Below are 26293 nucleotides of genomic sequence, written 5' to 3' on the forward strand. Positions count from 1 at the left end.
ATGAAGCCAAATGTGTATCCCTCAAAAAGTAAGAATTAGTGGGTATTTGGATTTTATTAGGAGTTTAGTGTCAAGGTTTCAGTTGCTACAGTTGCACATAAAAGTTGCTGTTGGATAATATCTCCAGGTTTTATCATTTATATCTTAACATCTCATGAAGATATAGCACAAGATTGACACTCATGGGAAATTTATCAAGTAATCTTGGTGGGTGGGTACTGGTACTTTTGGCTCTTTGGTAAATTGCCTTATTTTGCAGTGGCATACATGTGATCTTCCTTGCAGAGGCATTCCAGTTTGAACGGGTTGGAAGTGCTGCCAGAAATTCTTTGGATGTGGAAATCACATGCGTGTTCTTTCACATAACTCTTAGTGGCAGCTCTTTGAGCATCACTGGAAGGCAGGAAGCTGCTGCTCCCCTCTTCCTTTTCCTCTGTAAAGGTTAAAACAACTGTGAACATACAGAGAGTGAATATGAGCCAGTGGCTGGAGCAGAACAGGTTGGAAGTGAGGCCTTTCTGGTTTCCAAAGCTGTTCCTGTTCCCCAGCTATGCTGTTACAGAGTTTACATTCTAGTAAAATTCTTAGCTTTCTTCTGGAATATGTAGCATATGGAGAATTGAAGAATTTAAGAGTAATGCTATTGCTGGTTAGTCCTTCTCTTTCTATATGGAAGACATAAAATCAAAACTGGTCTTTGGGTAGAAGAGTTTCATTAAGAGAATTGAAATTTGAGACAGGTAATTGTGTGACCAACAGATGCAGCCTGAGATTGGGAAGGATTTTAAAAAAACAAAAATAGAAACCAAAAGAAGACTTGCTTCAGGTCATCAGCTAATGAACTGTAGAAACCTGGAAGAAATTCCATTCTCAAATACAGTTTGGCCTTGTTGGCACTTGCTTTGTGGTATTACTTTGCTTTGAGGTATTTGGCATATCCTGCTGGATTAAGTGTCCCTGGTTATCTCTGGTTTTTATGGCATGATAACTTCCAAACAGGCTTTTAATAGGCTGCCATTTCTGTCAGCAAGCTGCTCTCAGCTCCTGTAGTCAGCTGGAATTCTTACAACTTGAGCCTTTAGAAGAAAAAAGTCACTTGCCAACCAGAAGAGTTATGGCGGTTCTGGTGTTACGGCATTCCCTTAAATGTGAAACAATTCACTATTTGCTGTTTGTTCTCTAATTCCAGGAAAGCCAATATTTTCAGTGGACATTCACCCAGATGGGACCAAGTTTGCAACAGGAGGACAAGGTAAGTCTGTGTACTGGTAGAAGGCAGAATTTTGGGTAATAATAATAATAATAATAATAATAATAATAATAATAATAATAATCTTGTGTCTTCACAGCACTTGAATTTTTTTGACCCTTTTAAAAAGACATCACTTTTATCTCTAAGAAACAGATAATTATGTAAGCTATGAAAATGTATTGGGAAGGGCTGCTGCAGAAGGCAGGGTTACATGTTCTGATGTCCTCATCCCCTTGGATGTCATTGAGATAGCTGCTATCAGTGATTGAGTCGTGGCCATATGGGCCAAATTTCCTTTTAATTTGAAGAGGAACTGGATGTGCAATTGAGCTTTTTCAGTTGCTAAATAGTAGAGCTATTGGAACAGAAAAATCCAATTATATAAATAGAATAGCTTAAGAAATATATGCAAAAATATTATTTGGTTCACAATAGTGAGTAATTTTATGTTGGCTACAATAATTGCAATTTAGTATTTGAATATGTATCTTTTCTCTTTTAAAATACAATTTTATTACAAGTAGTTGTCCTTACAGTTGGTATCAGTTATGTACAGTATGACTTTTGTACAAGGCTGTATAAATTTATTTTAAATAGCTTCAAGAAAAATAAAACACTTCTGATTTGGTCTAATTATATCAAAGTGACATCTGTATTCAGATGTTTCCAAAGTCCCCACAGCAGCAATGCCTACATTTTCACATCTGTTCTGGAACTGAGATTGATTTGAAAAGCTTTTTTGGGTGTATTTAGAAGGGGGAGCTTTTTGGTCTCTTACAGGTCAGGATTCTGGCAAAGTTGTGATCTGGAATATGGCTCCTGTCCTGAAAGAGGAAGATGAAAAGAATGAAAATATCCCCAAGATGCTTTGTCAGATGGACAATCACTTAGGTAACAAAGTTGGTTTGTTGGGTTTTCTCATTGATGACGATTGGTAATTTGCCAAAGCCTAAGACTTACATATCTGTAATTACAAAAATAATGCCTGTCCAGTGGTGAAGAGTCAATAACACAACAGAGTGGTCTCACACTTCAGCTGTATACTTTTCAAGATACTCAGCAGAAAATGTTGTTTAAGATGTGAGGGAATGTGCAGAGAACTAGAGATACCTTTGGAAATCTCCTCCCTATAAGGTTTTTTTCAGCTGTGGCCATAAAGTATTTGATAATGCACATTGTGAGAAACTGTAGAGCTCTAAAGGAAAGGACAGGAGAAGAAGTGTAAAAGATACATCACATGAATTGTTTTGGTTATAGTTATAAATTACTACACTTATTACATTATAAATAATTGCATTTGGAATCAGTAAGGTCACCTGACAAGTTGTCCCTTCTTTTCTTCAAAATATACCTCTCCTTTGCCCTCTTAATCCCACTTTATTTACTAGAATAAGTTTCCTTCATTAGAGGAATATTAATCTTTCTTCCTTCAAGCCTCTTTTGGTGAAGCTATTTTAGATAAGGAATTGAGTTTTCTAAGTAAGAAATTTCTCACTGCTACTGAAAGATAAGTACCAATTCATTTATCTAAAGCAGACAGAGTAACTGCTTTGAGTGGGAAAGGCCCACTTAAATCCTAAATGTCTCCTGACAACTTTTGCTTATTTGTAATATAAATCCAGTTTGCAGTCCAGAACCACTTATTCACATATTTCATCTTGCAAACTTTCTTTTGTGCATTTCAGCTTGTGTGAACTGTGTGCGATGGTCAAACAATGGTGTTTACTTGGCCTCGGGGGGAGATGACAAGCTGATTATGGTGTGGAAACGAGCTGCGTAAGCATCCTTCTTCCTTCAGCTCTATTTCATTTCAAGGAGGTTTCTCTGTGACATCTCAGTGCTCTATCCCTGGGCTGCCCTTTGCTGAGCTCAGTGCTCCACCTGGTGTGGAAGGAGCTGAAAGCTGGGGCATCACATTGGTGCTGGGGATGTGACCGCTGTCCTTTGGGCTGGAGGGGTCTGCCTGGGCAGTCTCTCTCCTCTGGAGGAGCTGAGACATTTTCTTCTCTCCTGGAAGAAAACTTCCCGGTGAGACTTGAAGAGTCACCTTAAATGTTACCATTTTATGCTATCTATAGAAATTCTACATTTTATTGAAGCTAATTTTTTAATAAGTGGAATTACTCTCTGTAAAAAAATGTGCTTTTTTCCCCCTTCTGTATTGTGGGAATAACAGACTCTAAAATACAAGCGTACTGTGCAGCTGATTTTCTTTTTAAAAAGTGTTTTTTTCTTATAATTGTTTCTATTTTATTTAGGTACATTGGACCTAGCACTGTGTTTGGTTCTAGTAGCAAACTTACGAATGTTGAGCAATGGAGGTGTGTGTCGATTCTCAGAAGCCATTCAGGGGGTAAGTTTCAAGGTGCTGAATGAACGTATTTTGCATGTATTTGGAAAAAAATTGCTTTTCAGCATCATGTTTTCTTGTTTGAAATATGTATTTGGTGGCAAGTCAGTAATTAATTTTAAGAGCAACAAGGAAAATTTAAAATACAAAATTTTTAATGAAATGCAATTTTCATACAAGTAACTTGTGGAAAGTATGGTATGTAGGAGAAAAATTAACAACTAAGAAACTTACATTTTGCTATTTTTTAGCTTAAAAAATGAATCTGAATAAAGAAAGCTAAATTGTGTCTTTAATTAAATGTTCACACTAGCAGTGAATAATCTGATTGGCAAAAGACCATGTTTTTGTAAACCAAAGAATATCAATGTTTATTTAGAAGAAGACTATCTAAAGAGCAATGCAAAATTTGAATACATAAACAATTTCAAATGCATTTTGCATCTGCTGACATGAGCTGTGATTAAAATCAAGATGGCAATCACTTTGATCACTCCATGTGTGTTGGAGCAAAGTGAGTGCATTGTAATAGCTTCTGTTACTTTTTCATTCAAAACAAGACTAAATTCTTTGTGCAGGCATTAGTACTTCCTACAATCACTAAACATTGCATTCTTTCCCTTTTGTTTGTTTTTTTCTTGACCCCTATTGAACATTGGAAGTTGGGGAGATTTCACTCCCAATGAGTGTTGCTTTCTTACCTTCCACTTTAGTGAGGTGATAATCATATCTCATGATAGCAAAATATTGCTACAGAGAACACAAGTTTTTAAAAAAGATTTTTTGATTTTCTGATTACCATCAATCTCTTAAATGGAAACTTCCTTTTCCCAAACAGATGTGATGGATGTAGCATGGTCTCCACACGATGCCTGGCTGGCATCCTGTAGTGTTGATAACACTGTTGTCATCTGGAACGCTGTCAAATTCCCAGGTGAGAGCTCTAAAGATGTGCCAGCGTGTAAAGTTTTGTGACTAAGTCTTCCCTCCTTGGGTGTATTTCACTGACTCTTCAGATCTCTAGGAGGGATTGGTTGTCTGTCTTTTGGGGTGACACACCTGCAGTCTGGCAGGTCAGTCCTTCCAGGTTTGGATGGCAATGAGCAGGGGATTCCACCCTGCTGCAGACAACAGCTGCATTCAGGTGTGCTGCTGATTTTACATGGAAGTCATGATTGCCTGTGTTTATTTACATGCCATTTATTTTAAGCTGGCTTCCAATACTGACACCAGAGTTTTTAGGCTGTGAAGCTAATTGTGCACCCTCTCAGCCTCTCCTCCCACAGGCTGATAAGCAAGAGTGTGACTGAAAGTAGGTTACCAGGTCTGCCAGCCTTGTGTGTCTGTTGAGTCACAACTTTGACTTGGTTCACACTTGCTGCATAAAGCTGGATTAGTTGTGATATTCTTTGGGTGTGGAGGAAAGGGTGAATGTTTAACTGAAATTCCAGTTCAAGTGTTGCTTTCCACACCTTCAGAGTGCTACTCTAAAGCACTCGGGCTCTGCTGCTCTGACCTGTCTTCTGAAGAGTTTTGCACCACTTACTCTGGCCAGAGCTCTGCTTACTACTTCTTCTATATCATTTTTTTCTTAAGTACAGGTTCCAATTTGGTTGATATTTTGTTTCTACACTAAAGGAGGTTATACTTAATACACTGTTCCAAAAAGATGTTGTAAAATTTCTCAACACTCTGCCTGGAAGGAGATAGCAGTTAACTACTCTCTATTCTCAATTTTTGTGTGCACAGAAATTCTTGCCACTTTGAAGGGACATTCTGGCTTGGTGAAAGGGCTGACCTGGGATCCTGTTGGAAAATACATTGCCTCTCAGGCTGATGATCGAAGTTTGAAGGTGTGGCGGACCATGGACTGGCAGCTGGAAACCAGCATCACAAAACCCTTTGATGAGGTACTTCACAATGTGTGACCGTTCAAAGTGAATTCCCAGTATCCAAAAAGAATGAATGGAAATAAAAATAACTCGGATTCTGCACAAACATGAATTAATTGAACAGTGCTGAATCAAATAAAGCTCTCAGATAGCAGCTACAAAAGAGGGGGAAAAAAGAATTACTTTCTCATAAAAATATGATTGATTAGAGACTCTCATTGTCATTTGTTATTGTGGATGTCAAAAGTTTACATGGGTTATGTAAACAATTAAGTAAACTTCTGGAAATGTAGTCATTATTCTGATATATAGATATATGTATATATACACACACATATATCTATATATATATATGAGTGGTTATTCTGGGGAAGTGTTTGCACGCTGATCACAATAGTCTGACGTTCTTCCCTATGCATCTTCTATTGTCAGAAATGATGTAAGTACTTAGGAGGGATCTTTGGCCTGGTATCATAGGGCTGTTAGGTGATGACTTTGATGAAGAGATCAAATTCCTGGGGACAGAAGCTGGTGCTTGGTGTTCTGCAGTGATCTGAGGGTATTGTGATTAGTGCAGTTGCTCTTTGTAATAGACCTTGTCAGCTTCCACTCGTGGGAGCTGGTGTGGCAAGCTGAAGTCTCATCAGTAGTGGTCGCTGTTTTGCAGCCCTGTTACTAACTAGGACTGTGATAAATACTGAGGAAACAGTATCCAAAAAGATGTAACATTTGTCTTTCCTTTAGGAAAGTTCTCAGAGTTTCTTTTCTCCCCTTTTGATAGGGTTTCTTAAGTTACCCTACATCACCTGTGTAAACACAGCCAGATGCTGAGAATTGTGAGGTCATTCTTTTATACTCTCAGGATACTTTGTAATCATATTCCCTAAATCTGAAATTTAAATAGTTTGTATTACAAGCCCTTTGTTTGCCAAACACTTTTAAAGCTCTGGTATGTTTTTTTTTTTTGTCAGTGTGGAGGGACAACTCATGTGCTGCGCCTTAGCTGGTCACCTGATGGTCACTATCTTGTTTCTGCTCATGCCATGAATAATTCTGGACCCACTGCTCAGATCATTGAGAGGGATGGATGGAAAACCAACATGGATTTTGTAGGCCACCGGAAGGCAGTTACAGTAGTGGTGAGTGAGTGATAGAAATTTATCCCTGAAGTTAAAACCTGTTGCTTTTTGATAATTTTATGTATAAATGGGGCAAGAAGTGAAGATGGATGTCAAGATTAGTAAAGCAAATGCATGGTAGTGATTAAAAAATGTCAGCTTTACATGATGGAAGCAATCAGGTGGCTGTTGTGATGAGAGAACTGGATGTAGATGAACGAGACAAAGGGGAATACAGGAGCATGTTAGGAATGTCAAACTTCAGCTTTGTTGGCTGTTCAGTGACTTGATTAAAATGATTTAGGTTTCTAGTGGGTTTCTGATCCCTAGTAAAATTAATATTGTTTGCCTTTTCTGTGAAGGCATTCAGAAAACCCCTTAAGAAAGCCTCTGCAGCTTTTGTCAGTGCTCTTACAGAGTCTGGTTCAAGACTTTATTTCTATGAAATGTTGTTTTTTCACTCTTAAGTGGAAAATTTGCTTAGAAAGCAGATCTTCTGCTGAAATGTAATTACTGTGATAAAACTTGGGCATCTCGTTTGTTCAGAAATTCAATCCAAAAATCTTCAAAAAGAAACAAAAGAATGGGAGCTCCACCAAGTCAAGTTGTCCCTACTGCTGTTGTGCTGTTGGTAGCAAAGATCGATCTCTGTCTGTCTGGGTAAGTGATTTCTTTGCTGCCTTTGAACTAACGTGGTCATTGGATAACTTGGGGGTTTAGCACAAAGGTCACATGTACAGCATTAAGTCTTATATTTAGTATCGTGTTTAGGGGGTTTTTTGTCTCTGTTGTTACAGGTTTAGCTGGGTGGTAAGGATGTGGATTGGTATTAGTTCATTTCTCTAGAGGCAAGAGCAGTTAGAAGGCAGTGGCAGAGTGTGCCCTGGTAAGGGGGAGCACCTGTTAGGGGATAAAAGATTTTACTCCAGTTAATGAATGCAACCTTATTTTCATCCTTTTACTTGTCTTCTGTCCTTGTAAAGGAAAGGGATGTGAAAGTGAATGAGCTTTTAAAGTATTCTTTCAAGTTTTCAATATCTAGTTTGGGTTTTACTTTAAAACCTACACTAAAATTTTTATTCTGGCTAAGAGGAGAGTAGCTATTTTCACATTTTTAAATGCAACTGGAAAATACAGGGAATCAATTTAACTGATTTGTAAAGCTTTCTGATGAGAACTTGTGCCAGAACCCACCAATTGCTAGCTGCAATCTACTATTTATAGCTTCCAGTGTGATATTTATCCATCAATCTCTGGATGCATAACTAAATCTGTTTCTGGTAATGCTACCAGTGCATACCCATATCAAAGTATCACTTGGTATATTTTACTTTCTATTTATATTATGAAGATTTCATTTGGAGTGGCTGTTGAAATTACAGAAGGTAGCACAGAGATGCAGTTATAGGTTGTCTTTGCCCTGAGGAGCTTAATAAACATATATAGAGCACAGACCTATGGAAGCACAAATACCTACTGAAGATGACAGTGACACTGCATCTGTGAACCTGTGAGCATAAAACTCCCTTGACCTTATCAACCTCTGCTTCATTTCAGTTGTACTATACACTTTGAGATATTAAGTCCATTGATTTGACATTAAAGAGCTTAGAATGTCTAATTTAGAGCAGGTTATTGGAGTTTTCATATTCAGTTCTTTATTACTAAGCTGATTCTTAAGTGCAGAGGAACTCCTCTTTAAGAGTTATTGTGAGTCAAATTCCCTTTGCTCTTGATAGGGTTCACTTTCTCAGACAAGTAGTCTGAGTGAGGACATGGAAACCTAATCTGTTTTCTGTCTTCTTGTGCTGGCAGTTTGCAGCACCCTTATCTCAGTACAGCTTAGAATAGAAGCTGTCTTTTGCATCTGTGGAATTGCTTTTGGAGTGGCAGAGAGTGTTTTATGACTGTGGTGTAAAGGCAAAGTTGATTAAGAAATTCAGTCTGTGTTTCAGAAAGGAGAATTGAATGTCAGCTGTTCCTCTCCAGAGGTTTTCTGCCCCAGCAGTGGAACAGGTGACTTGGTGCTTCAGATGCAGCACCAAGCATGCAGCTGTTTCCTGGCCAGACCTTGTTTGATGCATGTTGTGAGGCTCTGGGAGAGTGTTAATGTGGTGCTATCTGTGCTGGTGTAGAACTTCTACATTTCTGAGTGTTGTTTCTTGTTTTCTTAAGCTCACATGTCTGAAGCGACCTTTAGTTGTCATCCATGAGCTGTTTGACAAGTCAATCATGGACATCTCCTGGTGAGTTGATTTCTGCTGTTTGTTATGGAAGCCAAAGCATTGTTACCAACTTTAGGTGTACTTATTAGCTGGAAATGCCTTAAAACAGTACAGATTGTGGTTGTTGGAACACAAGTAATTGGTTCCTGAAGGTTTTGTTTCTGCTGCAGCATCTTTGGTAGTGATAGGAGCAAATAGCACATGGTCACTTGAGATTATTAACTGAACAAACAGTAATGAATTTAGAGTAAGACACAGTAAAATATCTGTGTAAAGAGTTTCTACTTGTTACGATTCTCTGACATGGGTGTCTTAATTCTATCACTTCCTCACTTCTGAAATTCTCCCTTAATAGTTACAACAATCTCTTGGTGGGTTTATACTGGGAATTTTAAAGCTTCCTGGTTTCTATGTGCCATGTGGATTTTGCCTTGAAGCTCAGTGAACCACAAAAAAAAAAAGCTTTAAAACCAAAACATTTTTCTTTCATTAAGAGATTAAGGCTAGAAGGCCAGAAAGTGGAATATTTCATGAGAAGTGCTGCTATTGTTATAGTACAATAGCTTTGAATAGTTTAGTTTTCCTGTAGTGTTTTTGATTTCTCCATCTGCAATTTGCACATTTTTCATAGCATGAAGTCATTGGGAGTAATAGCTGGTTAACATTTTGTAGTTTTGTGAGGAAATGGTTTTGTGGGGTATTTGAGAGACAAAGGATCATCAGGCAGCTTGGTATTTTATATCCTGTTTACAAATTGAAACAGATGGATAAAATGTCAATAATATGGAGTGTTCCCAGAAATGTGCTCCATTCTGAAAACAGACTGAGTAAATTCTGAGAAACCTGGTACTATTATATTGTTATAGCTATATAATTTCTGGTTTAGAATTTTAGACTTGGATCCATCAATATAATATCTGTGAGGGATTATGTTTTCACAGAACAATTGCTTGGATCCAGAGGTCAATAGGAGCTCAGCAATTTTCTCTGCAAAGCAAACAGAAAACTTTCAACATGAGTTTACTGTTTTCTGATTTGGAGTACTGTTGTTGTACCTTGTTTCATGGTGCTGAGGCTGATTTCTCTGACTGTGATGCTATCAGGGCACCCCCTGCCACAAAAATAGGGGTTTCCAAATGCCTGTAGCTGTGGTATTCATAATGGATTTTTAGTAACTTGGTTAGGACTTTGGAGTTGGGCCAGCTTTCCTTTCCTCTTCCCTTCTGTGTAACAATTCATCTGTAAGCCACTGTGTCACTGTCTCTGTGACCTCTGTACTTATAAGTGTCTGAGGGAGAAGTCAAAATTCAACTATTTTTTCAAATGTGCAAAAATAGGTTACATATGCAAGATTATCGTTCTGTTATGATGGATAGCAAAAAGAGAGAGGAGAAACTAAGAAAACCTGACCTCCAGAAGAGGGTTACTATGTATCCCCACAAATAAACACATGTGCAGTTTGCTTAAAAACCCAAATAATTGAACAGTAACAAAATCAAACCTGTGTTCTTGCCTAGTACCAAGATTTTTTGGCCTGCTTTTCAGCTGAGGGCCCATTTCTTCACCCACTTCCATTATCACATTTTGCTCATCTATTGAAGGAAATGCATTTATAATTTTCTCTCACTGTTCATTGTGAACACTATTCAGGTTTACCCCTTCAGGAAAGTTTCCATGGTGCTGCTCCTGCCATGGGCAGGTTATTGTCCCAGTGCCACCATCCTTGTGTGGTCTGCAAAGGATCATTGGCACAGGGACTCTGCTGCCTGTCATCCTGTCTGTCTCCTCACTGTCCCACTTCTCTGGTTCCATGAGTTATTGCTGTGGTAATAAATCTTGAGCTGATATTTTTATTGAACAATCCATCAGATTTTATTGAACAGTCCATCATCTTTGCTTGAATGAAAGAGATTAAAAACAAAGTTGGACCTTTATTTCCCTCAGGACCCTTAATGGACTTGGTATCCTGGTGTGTTCCATGGATGGATCAGTGGCATTTTTGGACTTTTCCCAGGATGAACTTGGGGATCCACTCAGCGAGGAGGAAAAGGTACCGTAAGCACTCAGAGAACCTTTGGTCATATTTCAGGGATGTATTGATTCAATTAAAATACTGGCCTGTTTATAGAAGTATGTAGTAACTGATTTCCATATTATAGAAAATATGTTGCTCTTGTCTGCTTTACAAATCATTAAAAAAGAGTAGTCAAGTGAATGTGTGGTATTAGTTTCTCTTCTGGAAAGAAAGAATTTGGAAAGCATCCACTTGCTTACACATCATTATACATCTGAAGTAATTATTTGGCCAAGGAAACAAGAAGTGAGTGCTTCAAAGCACTATAAAATTACTCTTTCACTTGCATATATGCAAGTCTTTTTAAACTGATTGCTCTTGGCTGTTTTTCCTCTCATTGCTATTAGCAACTAGAGCTTTGAATTTCATTTATTTTACATATTGATTTAGTGTTAGTTGAAAACACAAAGAAAAAAATCTGGTGTATAAATGATACAGGGGACATTTTATGGATTCCATTAGATTTGTGTGATTCCCTTGTATTACAATCAGTGATGTCATGGTCACTCACATCTTTAATGCCCCCAGAGCAACATTCACCAGTCCACCTATGGCAAAAGCCTGGCTATCATGACTGAAGCTCAGTTGTCCACCACCATTATTGAGAATCCAGAGATGCTCAAGTACCAGCAGAGGCAGCAGCAGGGGGATCAGAAGAATTCCTCAATTCGGGAAGGCTCTGGGAATTCCACAGCTCCCAAAGTGGCAAGCATGGTTAATGGGGAGAGTCTGGAGGACATCAGAAAGGTAGGTGCTCTTGGGCACTGTCAAATACCGAGTCACTAAATACCAAACTGTTAGGAAAGAACCAGTTTCTGTGCCCTTATTTGTGTTGAATGTCACCTTTCAGCCTGTGTATGGCCCAGCTGATCAACTTAGTGCGTCATTTACTGGGACTTGTTGAAAAGTTAAATGCTTTTAAGCAGAAGACAGGCAATGTGGAAGCAGGCTTGTGGATATTTCTGTGATGGGTGCAAAATTCTTGGTGTGCAGAGAGGAAATCAAGAGTAACTAATGACAGAGAAGTTGTTGAACTGTGGTTCAGTTTCTTAATTACAGAGGTTGAAAGCATTATTTAGTTCTGTCCTAAACATAGAACACAATTTTTAATTAAATATTTGACATGCATAATGTTTTAGACTTCATTCCAAAGTGGAGAGCAGATTACATTCTCCACAAATGCCTTTTCTACAGACGGATAGGCTGAAAACTGGAAAATTGTTTGTGTTTATGGGAAAGTCTTTGCTAACGTTTTTTAATTGAGGCACCTCTTCTAATATATCTATTTTTGTCAGTTTGGAGAAGAAATTAAAATAGCATTTCCTATTTATCAGAAATTATGATAAAATGTATTTCCCAACAGAATCTCTTAAAAAAACAAGTGGAAACACGAACAGCAGATGGCCGGAGAAGGATCACACCTCTCTGCATAGCTCAACTGGACACTGGGTATGTTTGGAAGAAATCCATAAAATCCTTCTTTGCCTTCTTTTGTTTGTTTGTTTGTTTGTTTGTTTGTTTGTTTGTTTTTCTCCCCGTTCTAGGCTTGGCATTCCATCTTAGGGCATCATAAAGCACTTACTGGAAATAAGTGTGTATTCTTCTGAAATACAGTTTCAACCAGTGTTCTCTGGCCATAAGATCTCACTTCGAATAGATCAGGCTAATTCTCATTATTTACTGTTATAGGTGAACAATGCTCTTATGTACTGTTGATTCATATCTATATTAACTTTAATATCCTTTGGATATGAGAAATTACTCTGAAAAGGTACTGGGGATTTATTTAGGTTGTATATGAGTATCTACATGTGGAAAAAGGAAGAATGGAATAAATATTTTAGCTAAAATTACTAATTTTGAATTATCTTTAAAGTGGGTTTGAGAAATGTATTTGTTGTTTGTCTTTTTGTTTAGGGATTTTTCTACAGCATTTTTCAATAGCATCCCAATATCTGGAACTCTGTCTGGCTCAATGATGTCTTCTCAAAGTAACCAGCAGCTCATGTCACTAGATTCGAACGCAGCAAATTCCCTTAATACTTCAAAGCCTTCTGTAGAGCCAACAGCAGCCAGTATAAAACCAACAGATGATGCAGCCAATAAAGATGGGTCAGTATTTGCTGTTTTGTTTTGCACTCACATGAGTCTGTTTAGTTTTTAATTCCTATTTATAGTTTTATAATGAAGAAATTATTAAAGTAGTTTCCTTACTGCAAACCCCAAGAATCTAATCTTCCTGAAAACATTGAGATTTTATTAGTGTTTTGTTACTTTAAGTGTTGATAAATTGGGAATGAATGAATGCATATGCATAGTTCTGGCAGTGAACTTCAGTGCAATGAAGTGCACAGCTGATTGCTAATGCTTTAGCAAAATGACTTGCTTATGGGTTGGTGGGTTGCTATTAGTAAACAATAGAAGGTGTTGCAGTAGTGTAAGTAATGAAACCTCTTTTACATCAAATTTTGACCTGAATCCTCTCTTCAGACATGGTGATCCTTCTTTCCTGTATAACAGCCCCATCCGAGCACAGTGACATTGGCTTGTCAGTGCACATGTGCTGGTGGGCCAGTGTGTCTTTCAAATTCATTACAGAACAACTGAATTTTACTTGCTTTTCCCTCAGTGGTAGCACTGACCTGACTTCTTCTCAGTGTGTTTTTATAGCATTTGTAGCAGCATAGTGTCACTGAAACCTCTACTTCTCCACCAAATTTGGTTGAAATTGGCCACAGATTAAAAAATGAGCGGGTGGACTATGAGAAATGATTGACAGAAGAAACTATTAAGTATCCTTTTCTTTGTAAATTGTACTTCTAGCAGCTTTTTAGTACAAGCATCAGTTATTTTAGAGCCATTCATTCTCTGAATTAATTCTCTGAATGAATTGAAAAATCTCTAAAGTAAACAGCTATTGAAATAGTAGATCCCTGGAATGCTTTAGTGTGGGGAAAACACATTCCTTTGCCCTAGAGTTATGCTTGGAAAGGCCTAATAATCAGATTGGATTTTTCAACAACAAAATCTAAACCTGGCATGAATTGTTTCATCCCCAATTGTTTGCTTGATAAACAGTGAAATATAATATTGTAATGGAAATATTTGGTAACCTGAACAAGGAGTAAAAGCAGGAACCCCTGTGATCATTTTAAAAAGTGATCCTTTCTCAGTAAGTACCAACTGAAAGTATAATTTCCTTCCTGTAAAAGAATAAGGTCTTTTAATCCAGATATGTGGCCACATGAAGCTCTGAGGTGTACCACAGACAGCTTTTCAGAATAAGCAAAGCTTGTAAAACACTGATGCATGAAAAGAGTGGAAAAATAATATTATAATTGATTATGTATTTGAGTGAAAGGTTTTCTAGCCACTATCACAAGTGCTAGTTGTTATGAACAATGCATCTTACCAGTACTAAATTTTTCAATCCTTATTTTGCTGTCTCTTTTCTTGACAGTGTAAATGCTACCTCTGCCTCAGCTGCTCCTTCTGCATCGTCTTCCTCTGTGCTGACAACTCCATCCAAGATTGAGCCCATGAAAGCATTTGATTCTCGATTCACAGAACGATCCAAAGCCACCTCAGGGACTGCTGTTGTAACAAACACAAATCAGACTGTTGTGGACAGGTAGGACATAGCCTGGGGAGGGAGGAAGGGAATCATGTAGAGTTGAAACACTAATTCTGTGTGGTGTAGATGTCACACTGCTGACATTCTAGAAGTTGTCTTGGGTTTCTTCCACTATTGGAAGGAACGGTGCAGCTACAAATAGATGAATTCTGTCCTGCTGTTACCCTTTGTACATTTGTCCCTGGCATTTTGGTATCACACAGATTCTCCAAGATATTCCAAGTTAAAACTATTGTTGTAAGAGGCTGTGTGTGCACAGGCCTGTGTCACTGAGTGCAGCTGGACTCCTTAGAAGACAAAACCAGCCAAAAAATAGCCAGCCTGCATCTCTGTACAAGAGAGATTTACTTCAAGGTAAATTACCATACATGTCAGCAGATGACCTCTCATCATCACAGCTGCAGTTGTATTTTAGCTTTATGCCTTGAAGGCATGCAGAGAAGATTCTCTGAGTTTAAAGGGTTTTGGCTCTGAATCCATGTGATTTAAAAAAAAAAAAGGAAAGCATTTTGGTTTGTGACACAGCATTAGGGCATAAATATTCCTGTTTCACCAAAACAAATGATAAAAAAAAACCAATCATGAGACAAAAGTATGTTGTTCCCCAGTTATTATCAGTAAAACATGGTTTTATACAATAATATTTTTATGTTAAAGAGCTTAACCATGTGATGCATAAGCAAGATGTATTAAATTACTCTCATAAATGCTTCTAATGTGTCATTGAAATATGGATAAAAGTATATTGTTTGGCATAATTCAGGTGCCAGAGAAAAAAGGTTTGGATTATGCAAGGTAGTTCTCTGAAGCCAAGTAGTTAAGGAATAAATTGCAAAACAGTGTGAGTTAATAACCAGCTATTGGAGGGAAGGGGAAGAGTATGATTAAAAGACCTATTTTAGGATATAATGGTTAACAGGAGAGTTCACAGGGATTGTACTTTGTATTGGTTGTATTATATTCAGTTATTTAGGGACTTGGACCTGTTGGAGCAAGTCCAGAGGAGGCCACAAAGGTAATGAGAGGGCTGGAGCAGCTCTGCTGTGAAGACAGGCTGAGAGCTGGGGCTGCACAACCTGGGGAACAGAAGGCTCCAGGGTGACCTTATTGCAGTGCCTAAAGGGGCTGCAAAAGAACTGGACAGGGACTTTTCACAGGGGCACGTAGTGACAGGACAAGGGAAAATGGCTTCAGACTGAATGAGGGCAAGTTTGGATGAGATATTAGTAAAAAATCCCTTACTGGGAGGGTGATAGACACTGGAACAGGTTGCCCAGAGGAAATGTTGATGTCTCATCCCTGGAAGTGTTCAAGGCCAGGTGGGATGGGGCTTGGAGCAACCTGGCCTGGTGGAAGGTGTCCTTGCCCATGCCATGTTGTTGGAATCAGATGTCTCTAAGGTCTATTCCCACTCCAGCCATTCTGTGATTCCATAGTTATGTTTCCTGGAATGGAAGCTGCAGCAGTGAAGTCATGTGTGTGGTTTGCAGAGACACATTTTGCAGCAGTCAGAACTGAACAGAACAACTTCTGGGGGTAGACAACAGAATGACAAAAGTTCTACATGAATAAGCAGAAAGTCAAATATCCACTGAAGGGGAAAAGTTGAACTACTCTTGCATCTTAGAGTGCTGAATTATTTGTATCAGCTCAGGGAAAGATATCTGATGGTAATTGGAACTGAATGCTTAAGTAAAGTTGCTATTTCCAGCTTTATCCCATGGCTAACTGCTGGTTTGATTCATTTTTTTTAAAGGGGAGAATGTGTCTGCTTGGTTTACATCTATATTGCACATTGTACTTTTGGAAAGGGTTTGCCATATCTCTACAGCTTCTTCCTCCTGCCTTTGTGTGCTCTGAAAAACACTCAAAGGGGGGTCAGAAATGTCATCTTATCTGCAAGAAGGCAATGTGTAGGATATATGGCAACTTTTGGAATCAGCTTTCTTTTACAGACTTTTTTTTTACAGACTGAAGGATCAGAATTTAATTAAAGACAATAAGCCCAAGGATATTCTGGAGAGCAGCAGTGACAGTGAAGAGAAGATTCCAGCTGTCAAACCACTCAGTGTACCCAAACGGAAACTGGAACTTGAGGGAGAAACAGTAGAAAAGAAGAAAAAAGGAAGGCCTAGGAAAGACTCCAGACTTGTACCAGTAACTTTAACTGTTCAGGTGAAATATATAAAATTCATTGTGGATTTCAAAGTTCATTTAGTAAAAGTCAGTCCCCTGTTGACTTGTTCCATTGACTCAGGGAAACACAAGTAGTATCAGTCCCTCAGAATTTTGGCCATCCCTCTTCTATGCCTTTAAACTTATTGGTTTTAGAATTTAAGCTTAGAAAAAGCAGGTGCACATGGTGTGGCAAATGTGTTTATCTTTTATATAGATATGTGGCTACTTACTAAAGGTCCCAGCATGCTAAGTAATGCTAGCCTACCAAAGACTGTCTAGAATAAAATGAAATGCCAACAGTTTTTGGTGGTGTATGATGGAGAGTGGTCCAAGAACAAGAAAGTGACTTGGATCTGGTGATTTAAATGGTAATAAATTTCCTCAGAACCCTAAAGTAGTTGCATTCGAGTTTCCATCATTTTCAGGATATAGATACCTGTGTTTTCAGTATCTAGAGCTTAGATTTCCCATGTAATGCACCTGAATTTTCAGAAATTAGTTGCAGCTGAAAATAGGAGTGTTTAAAAAAAAAAAGAGAGACCACTTCAAGCTTTTTGTTTTTCTTTGATTCTTAGAAGCTATATTAAAAAACTTGTATTCATACAACCAATTGGAACAAGACTAACATTTGCAATTGGCATTATTTGGAATTTTAAGAAAATTCTTTTTAAAATCAATCTATTTGGTAGAATATATTTGGTTTTCACTTTTTTTAATAAAAAAATGTAACTATTTTTGCAATTTTTTTCCAGTCCCCAGCTACACTGGCCTCTGAGAAGGATGCTGCTTGCATCTCTGCACCAGCATTAGCACTTAAACTGCCAACCCCAATCCCACAGAAATCGTTTACTTTGCAAGTAAGTGGACTATAAGGAAAAAATACTTTAAAAACAAACAAAAAATCTTGCTTTCTTTTAAATATCCTAAGGTTATTCACATCCTTTGATGAGTTAACGTTTTAATGCATGTATTTGTTCAAGCAAGCAAGATGGTAACGCTTTAGCTTCTAAGAATATGTCTGTATTAGCAAAGAAAATGGCAAATCAGCTAAAAATGGGTCACTTCTGACCCAGCAAAACTCCAAAGAGGAGTGAGTGCCTCTGGTTCATCAGTCCCTCCCCCTGGTTAGCCAAAGTGTGAGGTGGAGATAAGAGTCTGGGAGGAGTGACTGCTGCACTGTTACTGCAGTGGTGTTGGGAGTACACCACTGAGGAATAAAACAGGGCTTTTCTGAGAGCTCTCTGCATCTGAACTGGCTGGCAAATAGCAATGTTTTAGGTATTTATGAAGCAGTTTTTAGATGTGTTCAGGCTGTGATAGTCTGGTTCCAATTGCAGGATTGTGGGGAGACTGGGCACATACAGACTTGATCTGGTGCCCATAATTAGGAAGCAGAGACAGACTAGCACAGCCTTTCCTTATGTTTGTGCTTCAAATACAAAGAAATTACTTGTGTTTTAGGCAAGGCTGATTTTCAGAGAGGTCTGCTTCTTTTGAAGTGCCATGGTATATTTTGAACCCACATTAAACAGAGAATGCCTTACTTAAAAGTGTTCTTAAAGACAGCAGTGTTTTGGTTCTAATAGTAGTTGCTGCTTTTTTGGGTAGTTTTTTTCCTCTTCCAAAAATTATTTTATTTTTTGTATTTCAGATAAGTTCAGATCCATCAATGTACCTTGAAGTGGAGAATGAAATGACCACAGTGGGGGGCTCAAAGCTGAGCAGGTTAAAGTGTAATAGAGAAGGGAAGGAATGGGAGACAGTCCTGACCAGTCGAATCCTCGCTGCAGCAGGAAGCTGGTAAGAGAGCATCTTTTGGAGGAAGGAGGTCCTGAAGGCCAGAAGACATTTTTAGGAGTACAAAAGTACAGTTTACAGTTATTTTTCATAATATTTATGGGTAAACGTGTGCACTGCTCTTAGTCTCAGGTTTTCCTTCAGAATTAACTCTATGCAGTCTTAAAACATCACAATTTGCATTAGTCAGTTACAGCTATTTTCCTGTATTTTTACATTTCTCCTTTAAATTTCTTCATTAAACTTGACTAAATAGTAAGTGACAGGTTTTCAAGTGCTAACTACTAAAGAATGAAAATTTTGAAATGTCATATTTGGTCATGTCAAAGTATTTTCCTGAGTCTTTTGCTATTTTTTCCTCTTAATTTTTCTCAAATTTGCCTAGTTCCAACTTCAGAGTTTCAAGTGAAGTGTATTTCTGAACCCTGTCTAGGTCTGAAAAAGAAGCAGCAGATTTTAAATCTAAATACAAGTACAGCCTTGAGGGAGAGCTTATGTATAACCAAAAGCTTTACTATTTCCAGCTATGTCCTTTGGTCTGTTTAGTTTATGACTTCTCCTCTTGGTATTGAAAATTTTGTCTTAAAGCTGCAATAGTTATTTTTTAGGGAATTTATCCAAGTTGTATGATAGCTTAAGAATTCAGCCTGATTTTATGCTACTTGCATTTGACAACACACAAATGTTTCTTGTTGGTTTTTTTCCCAGTGAGATTGTAACTGTGGCCTGTGAGAAACGAACACTGTCAGTATTCTCAGCTTGTGGTCGTCGCCTTCTTCCTCCTATAATATTGAACACACCCATTTCCACTCTGCACTGCACAGGCTCCTGCATCATGGCTCTCACCACTGCTGCTACGCTCTCTGTTTGGTAAGGGCCACGTTGCCTCAGGCTGTGTTCATGGGTACCTTCAGTTGTTGAGACAGGAGCTTAAACCACATCAGGTCTGAGCGCAAGTCCACTTTTGAATAGAATATGCAGAGTTAACTGGGCAGGACTGGTTCTGTTTCAGCAAAATGCTGTTTCTGTTCTGACAATGCAGAATATTGAACTTCATTCTAGAATGAAGATAAAGAATCAGCTGGATTTAATCAGTTTAAATGCTTGTGATGCATGTGGAATGGAATGGGGGGTAGGGAAGAGAAGTATGGATACTTCCATCTTCCATCACACTTAACCAATGAAGCACATGAGTTTCAGAGTTAAAGTTCTCCAGCCATTTTCAAGGTGCCAAGATAAAAACACTGGTAACTCGTTTGCAGTTGTTGAATTCAATCTAATGTCTCAGCAAGTCAGACCTCCTAAAGGAGTTATTTAGATCTTCACTGTTTCTTTGTTGTAATGAGGTTTCCTGATAAAGAGCCATAAAATTGTTCTCTGCTATTAACTTCTGTCTTGCCATAAGGGGTTTAAGTTTGCCAAAATAATTTTGTCAAAGCAATGAAGAAAATGTCAAAACTAAACAAACCTAAACAAATTCCCCAACCCCCTGCTTTGTTATGAATAGTGAAAAAGTGCACTTATTAAAACATTTTTGAGTTTTCAGGTGTTTGTTGACTGCAGACTTGTCCTTTTGTCTTTTTCAGGGATGTTCACAAGCAGACAGCCATTGTTAGAGACGAGTCTTTGCAAACAATATTTTCAGGTAATAAAAAAGTCCTTTAATTACCAACCTTTGAGCCCACCTGTACTGTTTAGTGCCATTTATGAATATGCCAAAATTCTATGAAACCTGAAAACCCTAAACAAACAATTTCCCTTCATTATTGTGTAGTAAAGGGAAGTTCTTGAAATAACAGTGATGACAATATCAGTGAGTAGCAAACTTGTGTGAGATTCTGTAGCTTATAGTCTGCCTTGCTTCTGAATGTAGAAATTAAGTGTTGTGAAGATCACAAAATAAATACTTAATGTAAATCTGCTATTATAGCAATTTCTCTGTAATTTGCATGTTTATTGTCTCTGTGCTGAACAACAACTGATTGTCTTCTGATTTGTTACTTAAAAATCTTCCGTTTCAATCACTGCAATATCTGGCACAACACAAATCATCAGGAAAGCATCTCAGAGTACATTAGCTACTGCTTTAGCTTTAATCCAGACAGTACTAATCCAAACTAGCTAGAAAGCAGTTGTATTAGCAGTTTGCAAATGTCATCATTAGAAGTTACATGCACAAGCCCTGGACTTGGAATATGCTGGGAAATGAGACTCCAGCTATCCCACTTATACTGTGCTCTTAGAGTGCACACTTTTCTAAATATGGTGGGGTTTATAATTTTAACTTAATGGGGAAAAGAAAGCTAAAGGCTTTTTGGGTTACAAAAGACATGGCAGAATTGCTGAAGATTTTCCCTAGATAAGGAGAATGTTCCTAATTTAGCTCATTTTCTCTATAAATTGCAGCATCAAGATTGATAATGTATTTTGCAAAATTGATGTTAATGCTACTGCACTGAGCCTGGTGCTTGCCATCATTAGCTTGCGTCTTGACTTTCCTATCAGTGCTTGAGAACAGCATTGAACCTTTTTCTGTTAGTTGCTGTAATTGATAAGAAATGGTAGATACCATTTTTTACCATTGTGAGTCTTAGGCAAGACTCCAAAAGAAACACTTTGGTCTGGTTTGACTTGCAGGAAGTGATGCAACTGTCTCTCAGATCTTGCTGACTCAGCATGGAATTCCTGTCATGAGCATGTCTGATGGGAAGGCATACTGCTTTAATCCTTCTCTTTCTACATGGTAAGTCATGGATTACTTCCTGCTTTTGCAGCTCACAGGAGCTGACGTGTTCTGATTTACTGGGAAGAAATCATTCTACCTCAGAGACATGGAAGAGTCATTGCTAAACACAAGGAAAGGCTACACAAGAGTCTGTGTCTTGTTGGGGATCAGATGGGCTTTCCCCATGGAAAGGCAAAAGTTCCTGTGAAAAATTTCCATGGGTAAATTATTTACAGGATGTTTCCAAAACAGGTTCTTTGTTGTTTTCCTAAGAAGAAAAAACCATGTTGTAATCCTAATATAATTGTTGTAATTAGTGTAATGAGCCTGCTGGATGAAAGGGCTTATTGTTTTAACTCCTCCTTGGAATAATTGTTGTTATTGAACTACTCGAAGCAAATCCTCTGGAAAAGGAAAAGTACCCTATTTGTTTATTAAGGGAGTAAGGAGCAGGGGACAGACTCTTAGCCATAATTCTGAATTTGCTGCTATTTCTTAGTTTGTGCCACAGCTTGGAAAATATATAAAAGAGCAACGTGTTTAGTCATCATACAAATTTAATCATGTTAAAGCAGCAAAGGGTATTTTAAATATTTGTACCATTTTACCCTTGTGCTGTATGAAATCTAAACTTAGCATTGGTTTGAGCCACTCTTTCTCCTGGCATCTCAAGCCAGTGAAGATGATATCCTTAATTAGGTGTGGAAATGGCAACTGTAATATCAGCTCCCTCCATATGAAGGGATAGCTGTAATTATGGAAAAGATTGTCAATGTGTGTGTGTCTGGTGGGGGGGACACCTGACATAAGGTAAAATCAAGTTCTTAATGAGAAAGTCATTACCTGTGTTCATTCCACACATCATTCAGGGTCATGGCTTCTCAATAGATTGTAAAATGGCAAGGAGAAAGTTCCTTCCAAACTAATGGTAAATTATATTATGTAATTAATACTTTTAACTTTGGGGGTAGGAGGGACACACTACAAGCAGGATTTGGACATGTAGTGGTAATAATCAGGGTCCCTGGAATTCCTGAGCCACTTCAGTGATATTTTTTTTCATATCTGTGAAAACACAAATCCAGTTTTGAGGCAGAACAGAGCTGGGTCTGCTGACCTTACTGTTTGCACTCCTCAGACTTGTTTTTTGGTTTTTTGCTGTTTTCCAGGAATCTTGTTTCTGACAAACAGGACTCTCTAGCACAATGTGCAGACTTCAGGACTAGTTTGCCATCTCAAGAAGCCATGCTGTGTTCTGGGCCCTTGGCTGTGATACAGGGACGCACATCCAAGTACGTGCGCGCCGCCTTCGTGCCAGCGTGGTTGGGTTTTGTCGTGGTCTTTATCCACCTGCCTGGATATTCCATTTCTGAAATGCCAGTGGCTCTGAAATGATCAGTCATTCACACAGTGATCCTTTGCATGTTTATACTCTGTATCTTAATGTTATGAGATTGTTTGGGGGGCAGGAAAGCATGCTCTAAAATATAATCATTTTAAGATTCCTCTTTATTGGATGGGTAAGGTATTGGACAATTCTGTTATACTTTTATTAGCTAAGCTGCATTTTTTACATTTTACATTTTAATTTTTAGTTCACCAGCTTTCTGGAGTAGGCCTGCAATTTCTGAGTTAGTTCAGTTGGCCTCAAAGAATCTATTTAATGAAGTCTTTGAGAAAGTTGAGGTATTAGTCATCTAGTGAGTATTTTTAACATGTGAAAATATCACCAAGGAATTGTGTGAGCCAGAGCAGATTCCTGTAGGTAGCTTTATAGCCCATCCTCCCTTGGATTTGAATTAGGTTTCCCAGTCAGATTTCTTTGCTATTTCTGCCCTTCACATCCAAGTTTAATTTTTTTCTGGAGTGAAACTGTGTAGTGTTGTATGATTTTATTGCTGTTCTCATGAGGGGAAGGGGAGTTCATTGTGAAAAGCATTTGAAATATAAACAAACAACACTGTTTTTGAGAGAGAGACAATAACAGAATGAAAAATTCCCTTTTTGAAAAAAATTCTAATAAGTAGTTACTTTTTGAAATTAGCTTTCTAATGACAATGTGTTTGTATGCAAGAAATCCTTTAAATGCTTTATGTCTTGTGTACCTCTGAAAGATCAATGCAGTATAGCTGGTGCTACAAAAAGATATAATCCTTGAACTTGTATCTGATTTTATGGCACGTTAATCTTTTTGGTTTTGCAGTTCAGGAAGGCAAGCTGCAAGATTGTTCTCCATGCCTCATTTAGTGCAACAAGAAACAACACTTGCATACCTGGAGAACCAGATAGCAGCAGCACTTATTTTACAATCCAGTCACGAATATCACCACTGGCTCCTTATCTATGCACAGTACCTAGTTAATGAAGGTGAGACCTGCCAGGCTCTGGTGCTTCTCTGCAGCTCTAAGAAACTCTGTTCATGTCATATATGTGTGTGATGGCCCTTAACATCCTCCTTTTAGCTCTTGGCTTCTGGACTTGGGTTTGCTTAAAACCAAAACAAATTGCATTTGCTGCTGCGGTGCTGAGTCCTCAGGAGTCCTGTTTGGACACAGTGACTGGGGACAGACTGTCTGGGCAAGCAGTGCCATCTGCAGACTGCAGGAATGGCAATTGCATTGTGAAACAGCCCAGTGGTCTGGCAGGCACATCCTAGGTATTGTCTGACAGCAGCTCCAGATGTTTCAGGGAGCCAGGACCACCTTGTAAAATGCATAACCCTCCTCAGCCAGCTGACTAGCACTGGCTGATGTGAGGTGGAGGGGTTGCTCAGTCTCTGACACTTTGTACCTGAGCACATAAAATTGCAGAGAAGTTGCTTGTATTGCTTGCACTTGATTCTTTTTTTACATTCTAAAATTTCAACTACCTCTACTGGTGAGTAACATGTGTTAAATTCTGTGAGAAAAGAAATACACAAGAAAGGTTCCTTGTGTCTATTTTATATTTGAATACACTTTATCTCTATGCTATTATGTTAAATAAGGTTAGCCAACTGACTTAATACTTTTTGGATTCTAAAGATCTCTGTTGTATCTCTGCCTGTCTACATTCATAATTTAGTAGTTCCCCTTGTATTAATTCAGCCTTACTCCTCACCTTGCATAATCATTCTGCACAGAGGGAAATGAAATGGTTCACGTTACACCACCTAATAGGTGTTGGCAGAATTAAAATCAAACTCATTAATTCTTGCCTTTTGACCTTTACTTTATTTAACAAGAGAGCTTGTTGAACTTTGTGTGTTTCTCTCTGTCCTTCCCCAGCTGAAATTAAAATATTCACCTTGTGTGATACATTAAAGAGATGGTTGTACTTTTAAAGTCTTCACTAACTGAGAACCTCTGCTGCATGCACTGGGTTCCTCTGGCACCTCCAAATGTTGCTGCCATGGATGGATGGATGGATGTCACAAAAACTGTGCTTTGCCAGATGTGTATTGCTGCTTCACTAATTTTCTAGAGCTGCTGAACTTTGAAAATTGCACATCCTATTATTGACCCTTTATTCTTATGATTATTTCAACATCTACCAAATTCTATCCATTGAAATACTTGATCTATTATATGTTGATGGGCAAATTACTCTTGAATAAACTTTGTTTCCTGCAAGGGAATTCCTCCCTCTGATTTTTGGGTAAATAAAGGAGGCCCAGAAACTGTGTATGGTTTTATTAAAGGTGTTTTGGTTTTTAAAAAGCTGGTATGTTTGTGTGGGAGGGGAGAGTGAGTTTGAGATCAGGACAGCTCTTAAAACAAGCTGGAATAATAACTTCAGACTTCAGTTTTTCTCCCTGTTGTAGATCATCTTTAGTAGTGGGTTTGATTTGAGAACCTTAAAGAAGACCCTTCAGAGCTCTAAAAATCATCTTATATTTCCAAAGAATTGCTGTAAGAATAAGAATACAACTTTCCTGAAATCAATGTTTTAAGCTTTATTTTATTCCAGATACTTGTAATTCTTTCCTGAATGTTGTCTGCTACATTGTGGAGTGGTTATATGTAGCGAAATATTGTCAAATGTGATTTTATTTCTGACTATCTCCAGGGTTTGAATATCGCTTGCGAGAATTATGCAAGGATTTACTGGGTCCAGTCCATTACTCAGCTGGAAGTCAGTGGGAATCAACAGTTATGGTAAGTCCTGATAATAGTTTGATGAAGAACAAGGAAGAGTTTCCCATAAAAATTACAGGGTATTATCCTTTCCATACTCTGCTCTGATCACATAAGCAGGCTTTCTCCCATGGCACTGAGATTTATTCCATGTGAAACCACAGACAAATGCTTATTGCCCCAGTGCCAGCTCTGGTGCTGTCTTGAGTATCACACAGATGAAGGAGAGTTGCACGTTCAGCTCTCCACATGTTGAGACAGCAGCTTTGAAACAGACACATGCCAAAGAGATCTTCCCTCTCAGAACACAGCTTGGAGTCTGGAACTGCAGAGGCTGCTCCAGCTTCCTGAGTGTGTAAATGTAAAGACAGTTTTTATTCTGGGAGTCATGGAAGCAGAGTGAGAACATAAAATGCACAACTCTCTCTAGACAGGAAAAAGGGCATGAATCTTAGAGAGCTCCATGGAACATGTTAATAATAACAAATAATAGGTTCTGAGGATGCTTTTGTGTTTTCTGTGCAGGGTTTACGAAAGAGAGAACTATTGAAAGAGCTTCTTCCTGTTATTGGACAGAACCTCCGCTTCCAGAGGCTTTTCACAGAGTATCAAGAGCAGCTGGACATCTTGAGAGACAAGTAGCATGTCCCCAGATTTTCCCTGCGGGGCCTGGTCCCAGTGAAACTGCTGAACAGCGTTACCAGAGACGAGAGAGGAGCGAGAGCCCGGCCAGCGGGGACACTCCTGAAGAAGGGCTGTGCCACAGAGGTCCCCAGGATTCCTGGAAATGATGAGTGCAGGAGCTCGACAGTTTCCCCAGTGAAACTTGACCATTGAAGCTGTGACCTCTGTTTCTATGGAAAGTCATGGATATGTACTTCAGGGGGATCCTTTTGGATCTGGATCTCATTTAATATTAAAACTAGCTGAGAA

General features: G+C 38.5%; 1 protein-coding gene across 1 annotated transcript; it reads left to right on the forward strand.

The window, feature by feature from the left end:
* LOC102043065 (protein HIRA) lies at nt 1-26293 on the forward strand. The gene is made up of 25 exons (XM_031057466.1): nt 1-28; nt 1190-1252; nt 2033-2143; nt 2938-3028; nt 3511-3605; nt 4441-4536; nt 5352-5512; nt 6466-6633; nt 7159-7272; nt 8788-8858; nt 10782-10887; nt 11440-11658; nt 12275-12360; nt 12829-13023; nt 14372-14542; nt 16516-16720; nt 17476-17580; nt 18375-18523; nt 19229-19390; nt 20107-20165; nt 21158-21263; nt 22415-22537; nt 23449-23612; nt 25293-25381; nt 25886-26293. The coding sequence occupies exons 1-25, from the start codon at nt 1-3 to the stop codon at nt 26000-26002; spliced, it is 3054 nt and encodes a 1017-aa protein (XP_030913326.1). The 3' UTR covers nt 26003-26293.

This window comes from Geospiza fortis, unplaced genomic scaffold (genome assembly GCF_000277835.1).
Source record: "Geospiza fortis unplaced genomic scaffold, GeoFor_1.0 scaffold408, whole genome shotgun sequence".
Classification (NCBI taxonomy): domain Eukaryota; kingdom Metazoa; phylum Chordata; class Aves; order Passeriformes; family Thraupidae; genus Geospiza; species Geospiza fortis.

Bases quoted from the DNA above. Each gene is read 5' to 3' on its own strand.
- LOC102043065 (XM_031057466.1), top strand. From the start codon at position 1: ATGAAGCCAAATGTGTATCCCTCAAAAA. The intron at 2,144-2,937 runs GTAACAAAGTTG...TGTGCATTTCAG, and splicing joins TCAGATGGACAATCACTTAG to CTTGTGTGAACTGTGTGCGA. The intron at 6,634-7,158 runs GTGAGTGAGTGA...TCGTTTGTTCAG, and splicing joins GGAAGGCAGTTACAGTAGTG to AAATTCAATCCAAAAATCTT.